The sequence below is a fragment of the Agelaius phoeniceus genome, chromosome 7 (assembly GCF_051311805.1).
Source record: "Agelaius phoeniceus isolate bAgePho1 chromosome 7, bAgePho1.hap1, whole genome shotgun sequence".
Classification (NCBI taxonomy): Eukaryota; Metazoa; Chordata; class Aves; order Passeriformes; family Icteridae; genus Agelaius; species Agelaius phoeniceus.
Genome location: NC_135271.1, coordinates 31,577,805 through 31,600,861, shown reverse-complemented (window position 1 = coordinate 31,600,861; position 23,057 = coordinate 31,577,805). Strand labels below are relative to the sequence as shown.

Genomic DNA, 23,057 nt, shown 5'->3' with positions numbered 1-23,057 from the left:
GTGAGGGCTCAATGCTGAGAGAATGAAGGAAGCCAAAATAGAAGTTCATAACAATACTAGGATATCTGAAAACAAAGGAATGACTGTCCTTGCAATTGTAAAAACCCCAGGACATAAACTCCCTTTTTTTCTCTCCAAAATTTAGGAGACAGTAGCCATGAGCTTAGTTCTTCTAGTCCTATCACCAAATGGGGACTTGTTAAAAGGAAAAGAAGAATCTGAACCTTGGCAGCAAGAGGGGACGAATGGGATTAATTCCCTAAACAGAATGACCTGTACAATCCAGCTTAATGAAAAGCTCTCCAGCAAATGAAGTTGGAAAGTGAGTATCACAACATTTTAAATTTAAGTGGAAACGTCTTACATCAGTCACTGCATTTGGGGCTTGCCAAACAAACATTTCCTAGCTTTTATTTGAATTTTTATTTAAACTAAGAATTCTCTATACACACCTCATCCAAGATCAGTGCATTTGAGTATAAAATCCCACAGCCGAGCAAGAACTGATAACACTCAGAGAAATTGATCCTACTGTCTCTGTTGTAGGGGGCATATGGAAAAGGTGTCAGTGCTCTGGGACTGACTTGAAGGGGTTGCCTTCCAGGCAATGGAACTTTATTTTCTTTCTACATTGGTGACAAATGGACCAGAAAGAGCGAAAAGGAAGGATTAGGTTCTGAGTTAAAAGGACAACAAGGTAGGTAGTTTGCACCTAAGGAGGCCTGGGATTACAGCAGTACAAGAAAGTGAAAGGGGACAATGTGAACACAACATTAAGAGAAAAGTGAAGGGACAGAAAAAAAATATAAACACTGTTTTATTTCACCTTGTTTTGAATGGTCAATAGCCTCCAATATAAACACTGCTTCCTTTATCTTCTCCTCCCAAAAACCTGCGGCTAACTTTACAGATAACTAAAAAGAAGAAATGTAGTCATGACAGTTCCGAGAAGATAATATGAGCTTAGTGAAAACAGGGGGAATGTTTTTCACCCATGTTCATTGCAATACTCTGGAAGAAAGGGAGTTCTTCTTTGTCTCCCCTCCCCTCAAGTTTTTTTTTAACCAAAATAGTTCTACACAATCTGTCTCCCTGATGCATGCCAACACTTCAGTTGCAAAACATAAATAACTCGCAAACACCAGCACAAATGACAGATGAAGCACCTCGCTCCTTGTAACTGTTTTGAGGCAACACTTGTGAACATATTTAATGGCATCTTTCAATGGACACATGGAAGATGTTTGAAACCTATGTCACAGGGATTGCTAAACCTGCATAATTTTGCACTCTGCCTAATACTTCTGTTCTGCAAGCTGGAAATAAATCCATACAAAAACAGCAACAGGAAATAGTTGCAACTAGTATTTGATTCAGCACAAGCTGATTTCTGTCATAGTCAGCAGTGCAAGCTACTATAACCCTAACCCATGTTACAAGCAGTAGAAATAAAAGGAAAAGAAAAAAGGCAATTTCCTATTAACAAGTGTCTTTTATTGCCACATGTAAAAACATTTTACAAAAAAATGTTAATTAAAACTCTTTGGTTCACTGCCACGAGTCACCACCTCACAGTGGTCAAAGCATTGCCCAGACAGCTCACAGCCTACCAGGGACACCAGGAGGGAGACTTACTTCAAGCCCAAGAGTTCTATGAGCTGCATGATACCAGGCAGTGTTCATAGCAGAGATGCTTTCAGAGCTGGCAGACAGACCAGACCCTCATTCCTGGCCTTAATTCCTGATTTTGATCCCTGAGACTCTAGTCTTTGGCTGCCTGCCTTAGATTGGTCCAGTTCTGCTACTTCCCTGTCCCAAACTCTTCCTGGCAGAGATATTTCCTTCAGCCTGAACTTCTCCCTCATCCTACAGCTGCTAGATGCAATTTGTCCAACACCCAGAATATTAGTGTCTGACTATGCCCTTTTTCTTCTTTCTTGGGCTACATCCCTTATGATCTCCTCAGTACTTGATCTCTGTTCATTTTCACCCTGGTCTCTGCAAATTAATCCCAGAGCTGGCTGCCCACTTCCTGACCACAACAGCTATTTAGCATAGCAAACAAGAGGCAGGAATTCACAGGTTAGGCAGCTGACCTATGGCAGCAGCTCAACATCAAAATTAGAATCAAAAATCCAGTGTATCTTGGAAAACACTCAGCCCACTAGCTTTGAACAACATGTCTTTAAAGTACTGCCCCTTTCTCCCTCACAGCCTCAGTGTAGTGCTCAGCTACCAGAGCAGTATCCAGAAAGATTGTTCTGTCACAGCAAAGCAAAATGGACATGGCTGGGAGTTTCATTTCTCAACTGTGAAGCTGAGGCAGGAGAGAGAATTCTATTTTAACTGAAAGAAATAAAGTATGTAACAGAAAAATTATACCAGTATTGCCTGCCTACTCCCAAAAAGTGCTTGCTACCGCAAATAATCTGCCATTTCATTCTGTTTCTAAAGTTTTAAAATTAAAGCATTTGCTAGCTGCTGACTATTCAAAAAGCTAGAAAACAGCCTGATATGTGTATTCAAAAAACCCTAAAAGCCATAATTTTATGAAATCAAAACAGCTTCAGTGCACTAATTGTATGACCTGTAGCTGAAGCATTTGTTCTGATGTTTATCTTAGTCTCTGCATGGGCAGATTTCCCTTGCTGTTAATCCCATTAGCAATAAAATGGACTAAGGCTCTGAATTCCTTTGTTCTGGCTTTTTACATGTTTAATTGCAGACTTACTTTATATTGGTGACATTTTGCATTCTACTACTTTCTTATATAACGTAATTTATTCAGGAATAAAACTATATCTTCTTTACAATCTAAATCTGCTTTCTGACAGATGAGTGAGTGCAAAGCATAAGTAAAGAGACCTAAGTTTCCATTTTTTTATGCTCCATGAAACACCAGAATCAATTATAAATAGCTTTATTCTTCTGTTGTTCATGGATGTTTCATTAATGAAAGCTTTTAGTTCAAAGTGAAGAAGGGGAATTTAGTGACAAAGAAAAAGGCCAAAATAGCACTATTCCTCTCACATTTGTTTATATCAGATAATGTGGAAAAGGAAATAGATTAAACACTGGGAAAAATGAACATTCAAAGCAAGTATTAGAATCCGCTCCAAAACTAATGTGCTAGTACACTAATTTGTACTATACAGTTAATCATAAAATCCCCAATTTGTAAATTTTATTTTATGGCTTCTGTTGAAAGTTCCAGGCCTTGCAAAGACAAAAAGGGAATAAAAGGGAATAAAATTAACCAGCTTTCCTCAAGAGTCTTGTCATTACATTCTTCTTGGATCCTCTTTTCTTCAGCATTGTCACATTTCTTTAAACTAGTCTAACTGCTTTCAAAGTTCCAAGTCACAGTCATTCTTCTGTCTCAGAGGGACTGTCAACACATATTCTAATAAACCAGAGTGGAGGCTGTTGAATGACAGGAGGCAGTCCCTCTCCTTTGGGCTAAATATGCTGCCCCCACAACAGTCATGGGGCCCATTTGCTGACGCAGCAATGACTGGCTTTCCTGCACAGCAGTGGAGTGCTACTGCTAATGGATCTAGAGGGCCCTTTCCTAACTGCCTTTTTAATTTACCTAGCTGAGAATGTTTAACATGAAATAAAATGTGTACTTCAATTTTCAAACACCACAGCAGCTTCTAGTTTGAAAAAGAGTTTTAAGTATCATCCTTAGGACTCCAGACTGACACAGATTTTCTGCATTATAACAATCACACTATGGCACCTTGCTGTTTCACACTGTATTCAATGGCTACTCACAGGTATCTCAGAGATGCTCAGCAGTTCCAGTTCTTTAATTCACAGATAATACAGTTTTAAAACAGATATCTTTTCTTCAGGGTTTTTTTCAGGTTTAACAGATCTACTAAATTAAGTTTTCAACTTCATTTCTTACTCTAAACTTTAAGAGAAAAATGCCAGTCTACAGAAGATATTCTTCCAGCAGTGAGATGGGATACTTTGGATCTTGGCTTTTAGCCATTTGTATTGGTGACCAGAAGTGACTGTGGATCTATCACATGAAAAATTCCAAGCTGGATGACTTAGCAACATTTTATTTCAGAATATCATATAGTCCTAAGTACCTTTTCATTGTACACAGGGACAATTTCAGCCATTTGTGAGTTAAGGATAAACCCCATTAGCAGTCAGATGACCATATAGTCTTCCTTTACACAGCATAGGCATATGCCCTTTTTTCCCCTAAGCATAGCATTAACAAAATTTAATTTCTTGTTTCTTTGTCCATCCATTACCACTCCAACCTTTTCCCCCACCTCCTGCCCTGGGCATGGTCCTAAGTAGATTTTACAGTTATGTCTGTTTCCCAAAGGCACACTATGTTCTAACAGCTGGAATAGCAGCTTAGATGTTAGAAGTCACTCAGGATGTGTGAAGCCTTTCCTTAAGACTAACAATGAACAGACATGTCTGTTACACACTGTTGGGGAGGTATTAGACAAAAGTATTCCTGAAAAACATGGTCTCTATTCTGTGGTCAGCTTTCCTTTCCATCAATATTCAACCTAGGCCAGAATTTAGGGAGACTGTCACCAGACAGGCAGCCTCAACTCTGGGGAAGGTAGAGTGAAGAAAATTACATGTCCACCTGCATTTTGGTGATGGACAATATAAACAACTCGTCTGAGTACAATATGACTAAATCCACAATATGGCTAAATCCACAAGAAGCTGCAGTCTAGAATAAAATGCTTTTGAAGAGATCAAATCTCCTCAAATAAGTCATTTGGAGTCAAATTTTGCTTTTCTGTACAGGCTATAACTACTACTGATTTTATATGGAGTATGCAAAAACAACTTGGAAAACTTCAGCAAAGTTAGCTTTGAGTGTCTCAAAGCCATAAGACAACTAAACATGGTTGCCTTTTTACAGTGCAATATTAATTATCTTTCAGACAATGAGAAACAATATGACCTGATCCTGTGCTGACAGCTTGCACTTGAGTTCTGTGGTAACAGATCTGTATCAGAACATCAGCTCTAATACACAGAAGAATCTGAAATGAAACTCTTGTAACAAAAAGCATATTGTGGTCATCAACAAGCCCTTTAATCTTACAAATGTATTAAAATCCCCCAGAGAGATGAGATGAAACCAGATCTCATGCTAGGAGTGAGCACTCACGGCAGCCTGTCTCATCTGTCCCGTCGGAGCAGTCCTGCACGCGATCACACCGGTACGCGCTGGGGACGCACTGGCCATCGGAGCACGTCAGCTGCTGACTCGAGCACGTCCTCCCCGCTGCAACAAACAGGCACATGTCAGTCCTTCCTGTCAGCCAGGGCTTGTTATCAGGAAAAATATTTTCCTTCCTCTTTAACTACTTCATCTTTCTCATAAATATCAGTATAACACTTTCTCCCCCTGTATCTTGGTGTATTGAAGAGGATTAAAGAACACTTGACAAGCACATAGCAGACAGCATAGCTCTGGAGGGCTCCTGCAGTCTGCAAGGTCACTGCTTTTCTCCACTGAAGAACTGACCTAGGTTAAAAGTACCTCCCTATAATTATTTTGCCTAAAACATTAAATTATCAATTCTCATTGATTTAAAGTTTTCTATAATTTTATTTACTGGGTCAAAATCTGTCAGTAGGTCCAAGCTATCAGTCAACTGGAATGTCACAATGTAAACACAGCAGAGTTGGAGGTAAGGCACCGCTTTCTAATACAGCCAGGGCCTCAGCAGTCAGGAATAGTTTGCATATGTAACTAATGGAGGATTGAGAATGATTATGTCTCTTCTCTTGACAGCTGCCAGGAAAAAGCAATCACATAAAACTGTTCACTTCTACTTTGATTCCACTACAGCTGAATTACACTTCCAGTTTTTAGGCAAACTAACATGAATCTGTGAAGATAAAGTTGAATCACAGGCTTACTACTAACTTTCCCTTCCCTCTGCCCCTGCACATTTGTTTCTTTCAAACTCATGTTTTTTCTCAACATCATTCGAGTCTATACATTGGCATCTTGTCATCTGCTGCTCTGCAGGGGCTTTCTCTGCTGCCTTCTGTCAGCAGCATTCCCAAAATAAGATCAGCTACTGGGATACTAGTGTCATGAGGAAAAACAAGAGCATGACAGTAAAGTAGAACAAATGTCTGCATTTATGACTTCCAGAGCTGTCAGACAGTTTTCCCAAGAAAAAGTTTTAATATTTCAAGGTGAAAAATCTCCTCCAGCTTTCCAAGACACTGAGATAAAAGGTCCCTTTAGAACAACAAGGACACATACCAGGAGATGACTCAAAAATGGCAGCAGCACAGTGCCACTGTCTAGATACTGACACTCATGATTAACCAGAACATGGTGAACAATTTACAGTGACCCAGTTCCAAGGTCAAACTCAGAGCTTTTGCTCATTTTGCATTTTGTATCTACAGATTCTTTAGTTAAAACATAACCAGCAGTTGTGCTGACTCCTTCTCAGAGGAAGAGGGAAGCAAAAGGTAGTGATCTATCATTCAAAAATTTCCATCCTCAGTGGATTAAGATGGAATCAAATAGAAAAGCAAAATGCAAGTCTGTGAGCAAAATCCTTCCAAAATAAACATTTTAACTTCCCCAGGGGTTGTTGAGTAGCTCCAGAGCTGCTCAGTTCAAAGAATTTATCAAAAAATTATACACACAATCAAAATGAAAATAAATTAATCTTATCTTCATCACTTAGAGTAAGTTCTAATACTAGAAATGGCAGAAAAACCATCCTTCAGAACACTACATTTGTTCTCTTGTCTTATGCAATAATGCAGAGAATGTAATTTGGTGCAGTAATCAGCTCAGTTCAGTGTTCACCACTTTGGCATGTACTTATAGCCCTTCAAATGCTTAGTCATGAAATTCTAAGCCAGAGTAACATATCTTATTTGTCTATCAATACTAAGAAAAGAGCAAAGCCTATGGTTGTGGCAGTTAGGCTGTTAAACTATTTTCTTGATCTAAACTGTACAGAGAACACTAAACACTTTACTTGAAAACAGGAATTCAGACCTGAATAATACACTGTTTAGCACATTTAAAGTGAAATACTAATCAGAATTATGTTCTAAGTTTAAGCTGTCCAAATGATAATGAAAGACCAGATTCCTACCAGACATCAAGACCATAGATATTTCTCCTCTCTGACTGTGAGAAAGAATGGCTCTGTTAATTCTAAATAATAATGCTACTAATAGCATTGCTAAAACTAATGCAATACTGGCCAATGTTTGCTGATTATTGAAAATTGATCCAGTTTTATATACAAATATATTTCAAAAGAATCTAAAAATAATTATATTTTGTTATAGATAGTTCTGAGGTGCCACTGTGAATTTTGCTAGCCAATGGATAGAGCACATACAGAAATATGTGTATTTCACCAATTTTTTAATGGTGAAAATTACTAAACTTTTTATTAAGTATAAAACTAGTATACACTTTATATTTTTTCTCTTTTTAACTAAAAGAAGCATGAGTATTTTCAGATTTCAAGACCTGGAGATATATTTTTAGACATATTTTCTGTATTTTATCTACTTCAGATTACTTTATTTCTATAAATACCTCAGAGAGGCTTCTGTACTTACAGAGGGCTTGTTTCTCTATATTCTCAATATAATAAATTACATTATTTCACAAAGCTGGTATGACACCAGAAGTTAAAATACTCACGACATTGTTGATGTTCATCTGAGCCATCTTCACAATCCTCCTCATCATCACAAACCCATGACTGTGGAATACATTCCCCATCAGTGTGACACTGAAATTGATTTCCTTCACAGGTAGGTTGTGCTAGTGTAAGTAATGAAAAAAATTGTCATTTCACAGACATCTGTGAAAGCACTTTCAAAGATAATAATAACGTAAGGGAAAAGTAGTTCTAAGATTCAAGTGTTAATGAACAGTAACTTCAATGAAACACATGAAGCATTCAACAGATCAAAGAAAATGGACAGACCAGAGAGGTGAAAAGTGGGCAAGCGGACCAGCAAAAGGATGCTCAAAGGCAAAATTCAGCTTAGTAACTCCTGCATGGACTCTGCAGCCTTCTACCCTCTCCTGGAGACACAAGATTCTCTAGAAGGGAGACCCCAGAAAAGGCTGTTGTATAGAGTCACAGTAGCTTCCCCAGTCTCACAGGGGGTCTGTTCAACTGCTCTCACTCCACCTCTGTTGCTTTATCCCTGTAAGAACATGATCTCCCAAAAACATGATTCTTCCCTGTGAATTCATGAGGCAAAATTGAGGGTCAGATCAGAACAGGCTGAATGCTGCTGTTCCAGCTCCACTCTGTACTCTTCAAATAGACAAACAGCAGGGAACCATCAAAGAGAAAGATCAAAATAAGTGTTTGAAACTGTGTCACAGCTCACTCCATCCCTAGTTAATACTCCTGGAAGAATCTCTAGTACAACACAGTCCAGTAAACAGCACTCTGGTCTTGATCATCTCTGTTCTCAGGATTATGTTTTTGCAGAAATACAAGGTCAACTTTGTGCTCATGAGATGATATGCAAGCACAACTATCAATTTAACCAAAGCACGAGGGAGAAAATTAAAGCAATTTGTAGATTTAGAGTTAAAAAGTACAAAATAACGTCACTAGTAAACTAAGTAGAGTGATAAAACTGATCACATACTACAGACATGTACTTCGTGTATACCTTTTCCCACTTCAAGAACCAAAGAATAATCTTTTAGTATGATTTGAACCTCAGACCAGTTTTAAACAATCTTGCTAGCCACTCATGTGCCCCACTACCTATAGCACATTAACATATTGTTTTTAAAGGACAACTAACTCAAAAAAATGAAGTTTAATTTTAATTACTGCTGTGGGACAACACCATTTTGTTTTGCCAGTTTAGCGGCATCTTCATTCAGGACTACGCAAGTTTTTTTGGACCTAAAGTGCTAAGCCACAAATCAGACTGCCTAGACATGTCAATGGCCCCCAATTATTACAGGGGTCAAGCAGCAAAAAAATAACAGGGTAAAAAGAATAGATATAAATTAGTCTCACTTCCTGTCAGCTGAGGGGCAAAAACTGGCCTAATCTGTAAGTGGACTGATAATTGCACCAACCCACAAGACTCAAAGAACTAGAAAAGGTAAAATACCAGAAAGTTCCTGAAAACAGACTATGGAGAGCAATTCTTCATTTTCACAACTTTTCCATTCAGGGAATCCATTTTCTCCTTTTGAGAGAATCTTTGTGCATGGACATTACAGTCCATATGAAAAAAATTGTTGTCTGTGAGCTGCTGACACAGCACAATCAACTCTAGACAATGAAGTATGACTCTACTTTGGGCACATTAGGTGCAGTTAGTTGTCCAGGGTCTGAAAAATCCAAAGGTTTTGAGCACAAGTGATGCTGGTGGTAGCAAATATTCAGGATTACTACAGTAACATACAAATATACATATATATATGTATATATATGTTACAATAAATTACATTTCTACATCTACTTGGAACATTAGTCATAATATGAAACTGCATTATTGGACAGTCAGATTTTTTAAGAAAAGGTTAAAGTCATGTTAGAAGCTGATTACTGCTTGATTTTCTGTGCATCAAAGCCAAATGAGCTCATGGAATATGACTCAAATAGATTCTGGAGTATCTCATGACAACTCCCAATTCAATATTCACTCTTGTACCATAGGTACAGTTGAGCACACTGGAATCTCCCAGTTTCTGGGGTTACAAAGGAGCTGCTCTGTATGGTTTCACTTACGGCAGCCAGCTTCATCTGTGTCATCCGAGCAGTCTCTGGCCCCATCACACCTCCAGTCTGCGGGGATGCAGCGACCGTCACCGCAGCGGAACTGCCCCCGCTCACATCCTGCACCAAAACACCGAACACACAGCTCAGCAGGACAGGCACATAAACACACTGTGACACTCATCAAGAACTCTGGTTTATCCACAGCCTTGCAGTGTGGAGATTAAATGATAATATGAAAAATAATAGAAAAGATACTACAAAAATATTTAAATATATATATGAGTTCTATATACCCAGTCAAACAAACAAACAAAAAAAGCAAAGAACCATCTTCAACTATTACAGAAATCTCCAACTAAACTGCTAGAAAATTCCAATAATTTTAGTGTTTGTATATAATACAAGCAAAACAAAAATAGTCATAAAAAAGGAAAAAATAACCCAAACAGGTCTCAGAGTACATACACTACAGAAACCTATTTAGCAGGAATGTATCAATTTTAAATTCCCAAGCAGTATAGGCTTTAAATAAAGGTGGGGCATCATTTTCCACATTATATCTAAGGGCTAAACATGCTAAACATTAGGGCTCTCCCAAGTGTCAGAGGATTTAAAAACATACAACAATAATCCCCTTAGCTGATGTGGAAATCATGTTTCAGTAGTAACTGCTTGAAAGTATAGAAAGATCTCAGTTTTGGTTTGCTTTTTAATAATGCCCTCATACTTAAAATATTTCCTCTGAAGTACAGGAAAGCATGTCTTGAGTCAAGATTTGAATAGCAAATAATTTTTTAAAAAATTAAGCTTTCAGACATTTATGGCTGATCAAAAGCTATCCTGCTGTCATTCTCTCCTGCTTGATCTACTAAGGATTAAGAGCTGATAAAGAAGCATTCATTCCCAGGTGTAAATGCAGCTGGATCAGGCCTTTATTAGAGTCAACTAATGAAATCTCCAGTCTGTAGGAAAGAGAAAAGGCACTGTTTATGGTCGTTCGTTGTGACTACAGCCTCATAAAAAGGGAGTGAACAGTTTTATAGATCCTCAAAACAACAAGCTACAACATAATTAGGTTCAACAGAGCTCTGTTTCATGTTAATCTGTTGTCAGCACCTCACAGTGGGGAACACTGAAAAAACCTGAAGTAGTAGTAAAATCCAAATCTGAAAAAAAAAAAATCCCATTTCCTGATTAAATTAATAACCAGATAATAAAATCACATCTTTCAATTCTTCTGAGTGATCTGTCCAGAGAAGATAACCTCAGTATACATAAAGCACAACCACCTATTTTCTGAATTCATGATGACATAAATAACACGCTACCTAACTTTCATGTAAAACCAGGCATATCAACGCTGTCACATAAACACAGTTAAGTGATGTATTCCTCAGGGATATAGGCAAGCTGCTTTATGCAAGGAATGTTCAAATCTGATTGTCTGTTAGTGACACCCTGATTTATAATGTATCCTGCAAATGGTCAAAAATTTCACTTGGATAAATGGTGGTACGGAGTGGTACAGGAGTATGTTCACCCAAATACCTTCTATAGACTAATGCATGATGGTGGTTGGTGGTGCAGGTCTGGGGTTGGTGGTGCAGGTCTCTTATCAACTACCTTTAAAACACAACAACCTCCCTTGCAAAAATGCCCTGAAGGAATGTACAAGTTCACTCTGGAATCCCAGGCCCTCTCCCTGAATTTTGCCCTACAAAGCAACATTTTCATATGAGATTAGCAGTTAAAGCTCTAAAAACACAACATATAACCCACCATTTATCAATTGCAATTACTATGCAAAACAAATATCAAATCTTCTCGTATATTTAGTCTATTATGGCCATTTATAGTCACTTACTTAAAAAGGAAGTTACAATATAGAATCAAATCTGCATCCCCATTAGGATTTTTAATGAAACATGCTTATAAACAAGCAATATGAGCCACTTGCATATTATTTCTAAATAATAACTAGCTAAAACAAAATTAAGTGCTATGTACAACAATAATGTATTCTGCCTATCTTGTATTAAGTTCTTATAGTTAAACATACCCTTATAGTGACTAAAATGAGGTGATAACACTGATAAACCTTTTTAAAAGCAGTATAAACACAGCAGTCTTTGTCCAGTACCAGAAATGGTAACTGAATGTTAACAGAAAACCTGCAAGTCACACAGTTCTGTTACTCTCTATAATACTTCTCAGAATTACAATTTAAGATGCTCACACCTCTACACAGGAAGCACCATATCCATGTTTATTTATACAATTCTTCATCAGACCTGTTACAATTCAGTTAATTATGGCATTAAGCTTTACAATGTTATCTGCTGTGCTTACTTATAACTGAAGGCAAAGAGCTCTGAAACACCTACAAAAGTTATGAAAGACTAATACTTCAATTATCGCTGTTTTATATTATCTTTAGAACAAAGAAAATTACCTAGCAGATAATTATGTAAATTCATTTTAAAAAACCAATCTTTGAAAATCAGTAATATGAAAGAAGTAAAAGTGATCTGCAGTATTGAGGGCACTTCTCACAGAGGTTCTAAAAAGCTTATGTTTCATCAGTGAGCAAAAACAATTCTAACTTTGATAAAGGAGAAAGTAATCAGGGGAAAAATACATGATTACAAAGTTACTGCTACAAACACCCAGGAGAAAGAACCAGAATGAAAGAAAAATAACCATGTCAGTAATAACCAGATTTGGTATATTCTGTGCAATGTGAGCCTGCAGCACCTGGGTTTCAGCAAGAGCAGGGACTGTCAGAAAAAAAGGAGTATTCACTTGTTTATTGATATTATTTGAAGTTTCAAGTCATTGAAGAATTAGTAATCAGTAGTTTTATGTGAGGTTTTCCTTTCAATAAATTTTTGTGGTTTTTTAAAATGGTAAGGTAGCTCATTAATGAGTCAGATATTACAAAAAAATTATACCAACGAACTAATTTCCATAGAAATTCAGATTTATTCTGACAAATGCTGATAGGAAGGAAATAACCACTGAGTTTAAAAATGAGCAATAAATAATCAGTATTCATTTTCATATTTAAAATTTGCTAATAGAACAGAATTTGGGTGACTTTTGAAAGTTCAAGTTCCAGAAATTATTGAATTTTTGGTGTTGCTCTACTACTACTATAATTCAGTTTCAGTTTTCTGACTATGATTAAAGCACTACTAAAATATGGGCTAAAAAATGCATGGCAGATCTTAGGAATCACATCAGAACATATATACATAAAGAAGAATCTCTTGGCATTAACAAAAATAATTTTGAAAGGAAAAATTGGTTCCAAATGCTCAATATTAAGGAAAACACCAAAGAAATAACAAATCTATGATATTGGCTTTAATATAAGCCAGTCTAATACTGAAATTGCAAAGCAAAGATCAGAAGCATTACTGGAAAAATGTAGATCAAAGTACTGTTTCTAAACTTCTTATTATACTTACTATCTCAGTTCTTCATGCTAAATTGGTCACTGGAATTTATATTGTTCTCTGTGTCTGGGATTCTCTTGTAAGAGACTCTCAGTGGATGTTTCAGATTCAGAATTTGCCCAGATAAAACAAGAAGGCTTATGTTACTAGCTCTGGGAAAGCTACTGGCAGAAAGGTTTTGTCAGGTAGTCATTTTCCACTGGAATAGAACAACATACTAGTGATTTTATCAGACAAAAGATTGAGCTAATTACTAAATACTTTTAATTTATTAAAAATAAGTGCATCTTCTACCACTATTCACCTTATTTTTCTGCAACAATTGTTGCCTGCATATGAATGAAGTACCCTATGGTAAACCACTGCCAAAGACAAACCCCTCTGCCATAGGGGATGGTTCTCAACATTCACACCACTAATGAATGTTACTCTATGTCACATTAAGTCACAGGGAATTCCAGCAGAAGAGAGAGAAGTTAATAGTGTCACACATTTCACAGTGCTATGCTTTAACCCACAGGGCCACAGTCTTCAACAGGAAGGCAGTCCACTACACACTCTCAACCTCCACTGGGCTTCATTTCACGTCGAAATATTTTGTTTCAGAATTAAAGCTAAAATTCAATCCTTTTGTATTAAAACCAGAATGTTATGTTTGGCTTATAATAGAACCAAAACAGCCTTACTCTTCACCCCTCTGTGTTACTTTTGACTCCTTGCAGTACCTCCCTGAACAGTTCTAGTCTTGTGTATTATTTGCATATATTTTCTACCTGCCTATTTAACCTTGAAGTCCCTCACACTTTTAACTTGGACTACACATCTTCTGAATTACATTTGTCATCCACACATTAAGGACCATGATTGTTCATTCTGACTACACAGAATAGGCAAAACCCCTCATTTGTTCTTCCTTCCTTGTGCTCACAATGCCTTTGAGAACTGCTAAAACTTCTTTAGAAGTTAAGTGTGAATGAAGAATTTAAAGTAATGAGGAATGTATTAAGCCCAGGGTAGATTGTACCACTCTCAAACTGTCCACTCAGAAATCAAACTTACACTGCTGCAATTACTTTACACTTCAGGAATCAACACTCTCAACAGATTTATTTGCATCTAAAAGAGTCATGTTCTTCCAGGCAATATTTTTTTCAACTGAGCACTTAACATTTGTAATACATCTTCAGATTTTCAACAAATAAATGCAAACAGACTGTGCATTACAAACCTCTTCAACACAAAATTTACAAATATGAAAATAAGTGACAAGCTCTTCTTTTCTCCCTTTCTGGCTTCAAAAAAAGGGTGTTCTCTTTTCCATTTGGCCCCCAAACAGAGCAGCCTTCTATAGGGGCCTTGCAGGTAAAAGAATCCTGAAGAATCACCTTCCATACACTTTGATGTTAGACTTTTGCCTAGCTTAATTACATGTCAAACAGCCTGAGGTTTTGGAATGCTTAAGGAGGGAAGGCTGAAATTGTGGAAATTCTATTCCTCCTCACTAATGTAGAAAGAAGCAAAATTCAAATTTTAGGAAAAACTTTAGCTTATTTTCAAATAATGCCCTATGATACTAAAAAGCAGTATTCTGTTAGCAATTATAATCAGAGAATGAACAAATATTATTTAATAGATAAGAAAAATAGAGTCTGATGAAATTATGCCAACTTTCATATATCTCAACATGACATTTAACCTTCAGTCTTTCTACACTCTTTAAATTTCACTACATTTAATACAAACTATTCAGATTTTTAAAAAAACAACACAGACCACACAAACACTGCTAGGTATTACACAAAATAGTAAAAGGTTTATCTGCAGTTTTCAAGCCCTTGCAACACAAAACGTATTTTGTACCTACATATCTCTAAATTAAATTAAAGAATTTTTACTGGCAATAGCAACAAAAAGACAGTACAAATGTGCATCTGCACCCACTTCACACGACTGCAAGATCTTTATAGACAGATTGATAGGCAGACAGAGGAGTAGTCAAGGGACGATCTGAGGCAGAAAAGCTGAAGTGCCAGATATACAGCAATGCATTGTTAAAAGGGAAGTGTAGGATTTCTTTTACTGAATTATCATCCAATTACATATAACAAGATTATTATTAGTAAAATAGCATCTACAGACACAGCAGCTGATCAAGAACTCTTTGTGCCTTGCACTGTACAATCAAGGGCCATGCCCTGGATAGTTTGCACACAAAGACAGGAGGCTCTTGAGCTCCTGGGGTGTGCCAATGGCAAGAGGCCAAATGGGCCTGTTCTTCCTTTCACCAACACAGATTCATATTTTATTTTTAATCTGTCAGCACTCAAAAAAAGTCACAATACATGAGAGGCACACTCTGTTTTGCTGGTATGTTTATTAGACAGTACAAGAAACAAGGCACATGTCAGATTGGGGGTGGGAGGCAGGGGGCAGTGGTGGAAATGAAAAAGGACTGAACTTGAAGCAGATCTGGTTCTTCACCAGTACTAGCTTGATTTATTTTTGAGTAAATGACATTCTGTGTTCAGCACAATGACAGGTATCAGAAACTATAATAAACAAGTTCTACTCTTAGAGGTAAGATCCAATACCTACATTTGAAATTTTTACTCACCGATTTTTTATTTTTAAAAGCACTTTAACATTCAAGACCAAAAGTGAAAATATTGTCTTTCATTATGGACTTAGAAATACCATGTTTCCCTGCAGCATCAGCATAGTTTTATGGTTTGCCTTTACTTGCCAAGCAGGAATAAGGCCCAGCAAAATCTACATTATATTCTGTGTTTTGTGTCTGCATGTTCTTGCACATACAGATATTTGTCAGCTAAAGCAATTGTTACGACTAAAGCATCAAATATCATTTTATTAATGCTCACATGCAAAATCTTTGATAAAAATACTTAAAATCATTGTATTCAATGTTAAACTATTTGTTTTCAGTTAATACAGTTATAAAAGGGCTATAGATTAATTTCTACTAATGCCCCAACATAAATCCAAGAATTAAAGAAATTCAGGATTTTAATCTACTGAAACTAAGCAGGAAAGCTTTCCTGCAAAGAAAAAAGGGTTTAGGTCTCCTGCAGACAACAAGTTCAAACGAATGACACTGAAAATGCTTCCTAGCAACATTAAAGATATTCATAATCCTCATCTCCTCTACCTTTCAGTTTTATTAATTGAAAAAGCAGCAAACAGACTAATAAAAATGGAAATTGTTTATTAATTTGTTCTTAACAAATCCATTCAATTTATCTTTTTTCAATTTTAAACCTGAACCAATAAAGAGAACAAGCTCTCTTTTTTTTTTTTTTTTTTTAATATACCACATATGGACCTCCTAGGGAAAAAAAAAAATCAGTTTTAATTTTTTTTCTTAAGGCTCTGGTATTCAGAACAAAACAACAATGTTTTCTACATTACCACTTTCAAACAAATTATTCTGGGAAAAGTTAAAAACAATTAAGATATTCAGTCTTTCAAAGTTATTCCCATTGATCCTAAATGTAAAAAACCTAACCTTATACATTTAAAACCATGACAGTTTATTTATCATACATGCTTACAAAAAGTACATATCCATACTATGTATCTTTTCTATTACACAGTACTACAAAAAAAAATTAGGTTACTTTATAATCTTGTTTCAACTCACTTTTTTAAAGCAACAAATAAACTTTTATTATCTTTTTAGTCCTATATCAAGGCAGGAATAAGAAATAATCCTTTTAAGCAAGAAGTAATTCTCATAGACAGGAGGTGATACTCCTTTCTACTGATAAAGCAAATATTCTTTATATTGAACAGACCAGGTTCCTTCTTTCATTTAAGTCATTGACAAATTTCTTGTACTTCAGTGGTAACTGAGGGTAAGCCACTAATTTTTTCTTGGACACCTTCTTTAATCTAAACTGCATATAAAGTACTTTCCAAGAGGACACTAACAAAAACTATTTGTACTCCTTAGAGATTTTAGTAAAATTATTATCTCTATGGCCAAATTCAAGAGAACCAGTATTTGCAGTGCTGCTGACAGATTAGTCTTCTGAATATAAAAATGTTTCAGATGTTACATGTGAAGAACGCGTTCTGCCTTCAACTGGAAAACCGCACCCAGTTGTCTTGACATGAGGCGTCTTAATCCACATAAACCAGTTGTAACTGTGTTAGCTGGGGAAGGGAAGCAAGACTGTGCATCTCTAGGGAAGCATACACATCCCAGCTCTCCTAAATCTTAGTAGCTTCTTTTTCATGAATGGCACATTAAGTAGGCAAAAATCTGTTCTAATTGACCATATGACATAAAGAGGAAGAAGAACATGCAAACACCGTAGAAATAAAGACAGCCTCAGTTACTCACAGAAGGAAGCATCCCAAGCATTTTCATAAGAATGAACCTTGCTAATGGCCCCAAGGCTGCTGCAGAATAACAATTGGGTAACAAAAGGTGGGGGGGAATATGACCAAAAGAGGAAAATCCTCAAGACTAGGAAGTACTTACAACTACACAGTGTGTGGAAAGTGAGGGGGAAAAAAAGTGCTTAAACAACTTAGAGAGAACATGTACTGTATATATCAGTGAGAAGCTTTTATCATTTTGAAATCCCGAACAATTTTTAAAATAAGTTTACCAACCCGTGTGCTGTTTTTTCTCAAAATTAGACCCCATGATGAGATGATGACCTGCATTCAACTCTGTCATGCTCTCCTGAAAGCTGATGAGTCATTGTAGCACTAGGAACTGGCCTCAGTAAGAGCCTTGCTGCACAGCTCATGACAGTGAAATTGTTTCATTTTTGTATTTCTTTTCTGCATCACTGCTAGAATGAAAACGGCTATGCAACATATAATATTTTGCCAAATTACAAACCTTATGTAATTTTATATTACAAGTTATTAAATGAAAAATGAAACCTGCCATGCAAAAAATAAGCCACTTTCCTTTACAGATAATAAACACAGTAAACACATAAAATGAAAGCTATTTCTCTCAGAACACATATCCATAACAAATTCTTTAGCATCATACCAGTATGACTCTAGACCAAAAAAAAAGACAATTTAAACTGTGTCCCAAAGCTTCACAGGGCACTAGTCATTTTGCACAAATTTCAAAAATTGGAACAGTTACTCATTGCAAACTAAACATGTGGGATCATTGTCAGAAAAGCAGAACTGCCGTGTCAGTACAGAATAGACAGACCACATGCTACAAGCATCTAGTGTGCCTAGATAGACATTCTAATGCTGCTTACTACTGCCCATGACATTGGGAACTACATCTACTCCTTTGGATGCACTGACACATCACATTTCTCCCTTATTCAGTAGTGACTCTGTTTCAGTTAGCAGCTAATGGCTGGTCACTCCTTATCAAGGTGCCCAAAAAGGAAATTCCATATGGCAAAGCAGGCCTGAGTAAATGATGGATCATAGAATCATAGAGGGGTTTGGGCTCAAAGGGAACTTAAAGATCATCTAATTCCACACCTGCTGCCAGGATCACCTGAACTGAAACAACAACATTGACTGATGTGCTCACACAAAATGCACATCAATGAAAATGAACAATAAGAATTAAATAATCCTTTGGCTGTTTTGTTTCTAAGTGTAGCATATTTTTTTCTAGTTTTTGGTTTAAAAAATAATTTAAGAAATCCTTTTACACAAATAGCAATATTAATGAGTGTGTCATATTAAAAAGATAGTCCTTGAATTCATCAGAATAAGATAAATACAAGAAATATCATCTTCTCCTGAAACATTACTCTTCCTCTCAATCCCAATGGAAGCATTTTACCTATAATTTCCATAAGCATCCAAAATCTATAACTCTCAGATTTACTCACCCATTTTGACTTTTAAGGATGCTTGATTCTGCTGTGACTTCCCTTCATTAGTGGCTGCTAGGACACTATATTAAATAATTCTTATTTAAAATAATTTATAAATTATTATTAAGACATAATAATTAATAAATTAATATTTTAAATCATTATTTAAATTACATTAGCTAACTACTCTAAGCAGCATTCCAGACACAGAGGTTAATAGTAGGGAAGAACTTCTCTAGCTGGTATAGCTGAATAAGCCCTACACTTACAAGATGCTTGGAAACACAAAAGCATACATATATTGCACCCTATGTCCTTACAACAAAGGCATACACTGTCTCCCAGTTATCTCAGTGGTAACACACAACATACAAATCACATTGCTCAGAGGACTGCAGGCACTTGCCTACAGGTCTGCAAACTTTAACTTGGAATCCCCTCCTCATAGCAATCTTTCTGCCAGTCTTTCACAATGTCTGCTAGGAGAAGATTCCAACCATGCCTGTTATATTGCTTTCCAGAGAGTCAGTATCTCCACACAGCCTGTTTAAAGACAAGAATTTTCTTTTAGCAGAAGATAAAAACCATTACCTAGATTTTAAATACATCAGTAAATGTATCAGTTCCTGGGATATCTTGTGGACTACGCCTTTTTTTTTTTTTTTTAAGAGATGCCACAGAACACAACTAAAGCCCCAGCCTTCTTGGTCCAAAAAGCATGACCCAGCAATTCCCATTTAAGGGTGTCCCAATTCCCCATTCTCTGACTTGACTCAGCAGGATGTAGTATCATGACCTGGCTGTGCAGGAAAATAATTGGGCAGACACGCTGCTGCTGTAAACAGTGCCCTTTTGCTGAAGATCTGGCTTTTTGATTGTAAAACAAAGGCTGTGTTTTAACTTATTAATGTTAAAACTATAAAATAGAACAGGTCATGGAAACAGAACCATTTCAGTCAACTTTTATATGTTGTTTCATTAATCCAAAACAAAACTTCTAACAGCGCTCCTTTGATCTCTAATCCACTTTTAGCATTGCAAAACAAAGAAAACATTAAAACCCCTGAAACCAACAGTCAAAGCTTAAGGAATACACTAAAGGCTATCCATTTGATTTAACAGTTCTATGCTTACTCATAAAACATATTTTTTTTCAACTGTTCTGTAAGTGTACTAAGTCAAGGGAGAAAAAAATTGTTAACAAGAATTAACACTATCATAATGAAATGGACTTCAAAATGCACCTCAAACAATGAAGAGCTATTTAAAGAGATGTTTACTCTTCACTGAATCATATTTTCTGTCTTAGATCAGTACAACTTGGCAATTTCTTTGAAATTAAAGGAATCGCACCGCATTGACTCAGAAGAAACCTTGTTATTTTTTCATCTAGAAACAGCTCAAGGTATTTTTAAGAACATTATTATTATCAAATTATATAAATAGGAACTTTAGTAATTTTAAAAACAGCTCTTATCTGCCACATTCAGTGTAAGCTATTAAAAAGAAACTGACAAACTATTATTATCATCACTAATTAATCTAAGTGGAATAAAAACATCCACTTCTGTTTAAATAGAAGTCAACCTGTAGATTCTTAATTAGAAGGGACCTTTAATGTTTTTCAACAATGACAGCTTCTAGAAAGTGTAAGTTCCTTTGAAACACCCAAAGGATTATATGGTTCCAGTGTCTTTTAAGTAGAGTTCTGAAAGAGAAGATACAACTCCTGCTTAAAAAAGTGATAGAACAGTGACTCAAGTTATATATTTGTCTATCTGAAAAGTTATCACAACCACTCAGATCTAAAAATAACTATTGTAGAAGACTGAATGGATTCAATAACATAGATAAAATAAATTACATCTGCAATGTGCCTGCTTACTGCTCAACTAAAAAGAAGAGTATTCATATTTAGAAGAACCTCCAGGTTCAGTATTAAAGTATGAGAAGTTAAGAGTGCAAGAAGTGCATGGAGGGGGAAAGCTCCAAACAGTACAAGTGATTTCATGTCAACCCAGGAAGCCCAAAAGGAAAAGAATTAAAAGGCTGTAATGAAATTGCAGTCTACCTTTACCCCGAATGAATCTTTGCTATTTCCTGCAAAACACATGGCAAGTAAATCTGGATTAAAGTAGGATTTCATTGCTCAAATTTCCAATCAGCTCAATTTATGAAAGAAGGTTTTGGTTTGTCTTACAGGGAAATAGAAGCATCGCACACATCACACATTTATCTTACTTGAAATCTCCTTGGATTCTCTGTCTCTGTTTGTCTTCACTCCTGTAGCTTAATTATTTACTGTAATTCTAGCATTTGGCATAGAACCTAAATCTAACCAGGTGTCATCCAATTACTGCTTTCAATATTTAACTAAAATTCTGGGATTTGACCCATTCTTTGCTTTAGCTGATTACTTTGCAAATACCTGATATGCTTTACTGAACAGAATACAGAAAAAGAGTGAATTATTAAGAAAATTCAAGAGATGTACTAGAAGTGGGCTATTCATTAAAAAGAACAAAGAAAAAAACCCCAAAACCCCTGCTAGTGCACAGAAAAGGTCATTAAAATGTGAGAAGATGATAACGTGTTTCACTGACAGATACTTGCAAATTGCCAGGCCCCATGAAGTAAACCAGTTTAGAAGCCAGGTAGATGGACACGCACTGCAATTTGTGCTCTTCATTTTGTGTCAGTACATCTCCCAGAGAAACCAAGAAAATTGTCCTAGCACAGCATTATCACCACTGAAATGTACAAAACCCAGTAAATTGTATATGTCAGGATTGCATCAGTACATTTCTATTTCTTGCCATCCTTTTTCCCTTCCCATTACTTCCAAATCCGCAGTCCCCAGTCACAAGTCTCCAAACTCTAGGTCTTGGCAGGGGTGGGATCTTACAGACAGGCTTCTCTCATTTAAAAGTGTGCAGTGCTGTCCAAGGAGGTACGAACAGTGACTCTGACCTGTCGCCTGTAGCAATGTCACTGTACATCATCCTACAGACAAATGAAATAGTTTTGAGTGAAGACAATGTCTAAAAACCACTGGATTATTAATTTGGAGATTGAACTATTACAATGCCTTCTGGAAAATATGTTTCTCCATGACTTCCAGAAAGAACTGCTGTACCACTTCTCTACTTGGTCTTACCATACCTATTTCTTAATGGCCTGCCACACTTCATGCAAATGTTCATTGTGATTTCTGATGTATCTTATCATACCATACGCATTCATTCTCAGAATAGCCTTCATTCTCAGCCTAATAGAGACCTCATAATGGTAACAAATTTTAGTCATACTTGCCTGGGATGTATCAAGCTGATCATTTATCACTGCAGAGGTGCAGGATACAAACCAAATTTGGTGCACTAACATCCATCCATTGTCTCTAGTTTATGGCTGTGTGAAGCACTTTGATATTTCTCAAAACAAACACCAGTAATAGTCCCGTGATGCTCCTGCTTGACACTACCTTCACTTAACTACTTTTTAGATTCCAGTTACACTTTTTTCTGGCAACAATTATCCCACAGACAACAAGACCTATTAAGGTTGGAGAAACAGGCCCTGTACTGCTGGCAATTACAAAACACAGCATTTTTATTCTGTTTATGAGCACTATGGTTACTATCAGTAAAACCAGAATTAGGTAAATCGAGGAAGAGTATCATTTGAGCAAGTCCTTAGGTGAAAGGAATATTCTAGATGTTCTAGAAACACCCATCCTATATTGGGAACACTCAGATATTGCCAACAAAAATCAGTGAAGTGCCTTTGGAAATATTGAGGATTAGGCAAGATAACAGATTTTCACCATATTCCTTCAAAGGCTTGGGATTGCTTTCATGGTTCTCCAAATTTTCTATTAGAAATAAGAGTCTGACATGATCTCAACAGTCAAGGAACTGTAACTTAAGGTTACCAAATATTTCATTATCATAATCACAGTGCAGACAGAATTGCTATCCAGGTATTTTGCTACTATCAGTCAG

General features: G+C 36.4%; 1 protein-coding gene across 1 annotated transcript in view; it reads right to left on the bottom strand.

Moving 5' to 3' along the window:
• LRP2 (LDL receptor related protein 2) overlaps positions 1-23,057 on the bottom strand; it is a 110,851-nt gene that overhangs the window by 85,937 nt on the left and 1,857 nt on the right. The window contains exons 2-4 of the mRNA XM_077181442.1: positions 9,771-9,878; positions 7,697-7,819; positions 5,165-5,281 (exon numbers count right to left, since the gene is read on the bottom strand). Coding sequence (XP_077037557.1) covers positions 5,165-5,281; positions 7,697-7,819; positions 9,771-9,878 — 348 coding nt within the window. The remainder of the gene's footprint in view (positions 1-5,164; positions 5,282-7,696; positions 7,820-9,770; positions 9,879-23,057) is intronic.